The 1,893-nt window shown below is 32.7% G+C and overlaps 1 protein-coding gene across 1 annotated transcript in view; it reads left to right on the plus strand.

Moving 5' to 3' along the window:
- Positions 1 to 667: 667 nt before the first annotated feature.
- LOC130666002 (uncharacterized protein DDB_G0292186-like) overlaps positions 668 to 1,893 on the plus strand; it is a 7,470-nt gene continuing 6,244 nt past the window's right edge. The window contains exon 1 of the mRNA XM_057466633.1: positions 668 to 749. Within this exon, the coding sequence (XP_057322616.1) occupies positions 668 to 749 (82 nt within the window). The remainder of the gene's footprint in view (positions 750 to 1,893) is intronic.

Consider the following 1,893-nt stretch of genomic DNA (forward strand, 5'->3'; position numbering starts at 1 on the left):
CTAATATATATATATATACATATTATACTACACAGAAAAAAAGGATTTCTTAGTGCAAGAAATTTTTATTTGTCCCAAAAAAATTTTTACTTGCCTCAAGAAATTTTTTGAATTATAAATTGAAAACTTAAAATTTCTTGGAGCGAGAATAAATTTTTTTAGAGCAAGAAAAAATTTTTTGAACCGAGAAATTTTTTCTTGTCTCAAGAAAATTTTTGTTTTCAATTTATAATACAAAAAATTTCTTGCGCCACGAAATTTTTTTTTTCTGTGTAACCGAATAAATATATATCTCTCATATATTTGAAAATATATAACAGTTTTTCATGGGCCAATTAATAAAAGTGACAAAATATATGGAATGAATGGAGAGTGGGGCAAAATGGGCCGACATTTATTTTACATATAAGCCCTTATTTCTTAAGGGGCCCATTTTACCCCCTCTTCCCTATCAAATGCAAAAAAATCCATTTTTTCCTCAAGCTCTACAATTCAAAATTTTCAAATTTGCGACCCCGATTTAATGAAAATTCAAAAACTTTTCCTGTATGCTGATGATCTAAAAAATAAAAATTCGCATTTGAAAAACGCAAACATTTCAAATTTAAAATACGGGTTTTCTGTTCGATGATCGAGAAGGTAAAGAATGTAAATAAAATATAAAGATATGCGACATCAACTTGTGGGCAACGAAAACGACAACAAAGATGACAACATAGACGATGTTAAACTGCAGTACGTAATCTTAAGTTTGAATCATCGGTGATTTTAAATGCAGCACAACGTTGCCGTGTAAATTGTTAACCCGAGTTTCTCGTTTCCGGTCTATCATATTGACGGAAGTCTAAGGACGTGATAGTGTGATACGTAGAAGGTAAATAAAATATTGAAATATAATTCGTTCAGTATGTTTTTAGGTGAAGAATGAAAAAGTAAACAACAATAACCAGTCACTGACAGCGTCAGTGGTTTTTTAAAATTTACTAGCATAGTATTTTTTTATGCTTAAGTAATCGCCGACTGCGTCAGCTTGCAGGTATTTCCAGGGAAATCGGAGTAGGGAATGACAAAAAAAACGTAAACATGAAACTAAACGTGTTTAACTAGATCAGGCACGTTGTTAAACTGCGCGAAGGACATTAATAGCTTATGATAATTTCATTTGCGTCAGTTGGTAATTAAAATTTTAAAACGGGTTGGAAATATAAAATAAATAATTTTATAAATTTATCAAAATGTTTCATGCATTTCAAGTCAAAGTTGACGTAAAATAAGACAGTATTTGTGTAGATACATTTTTCTCAATTACACTGAAAAAAATAATCGGTAGCAGCTACCGATTGGCAATCTGTGGCCGCTACCGATTTTTTTGGTAACAGCTACTGATTTTTTTTCGGTAGCTGGTACCGATTTCAATCAGTAACGGCTTCCGACATAATCGGTAGTTGTTACTGAATAATCGGTAGCTATTACTGAATAATCGGTAGCCGTTACCGAAATAATCGGTAGCTGTTACTGAAATAATCGGTAGCTGTTACTGAAATAATCGGTAGCTATTACTGATTAATTTTCGGTAGCCGTTACCGAAATAGTCGGTAGCTGTTACTGATTAATTTTTGGTAGCCGTTACCGATTATTTCGGTAGCTGTTACTGAATAATCGGTAGCTGTTACCAAAATAGTCGGTAGCTGTTACTGAATAATCGATATCTGTTACTGATTAATTTTTGGTAGCCGTTACCGATTATTTCGGTAGCTATTACCAAAATAATCGGTAGCTGTTACTAAATAATCGGTAGCTGTTGCTGAATAATCGGTAGCTGTTACTGAATAATCGGTAGCCGTTACCGAAATAGTCGGTAGTTGTTACTGATTAATTTTTGGTAGCCGTTAC

The sequence above is a fragment of the Microplitis mediator genome, chromosome 3, assembly GCF_029852145.1.
Source record: "Microplitis mediator isolate UGA2020A chromosome 3, iyMicMedi2.1, whole genome shotgun sequence".
Lineage (NCBI taxonomy): Eukaryota > Metazoa > Arthropoda > Insecta > Hymenoptera > Braconidae > Microplitis > Microplitis mediator.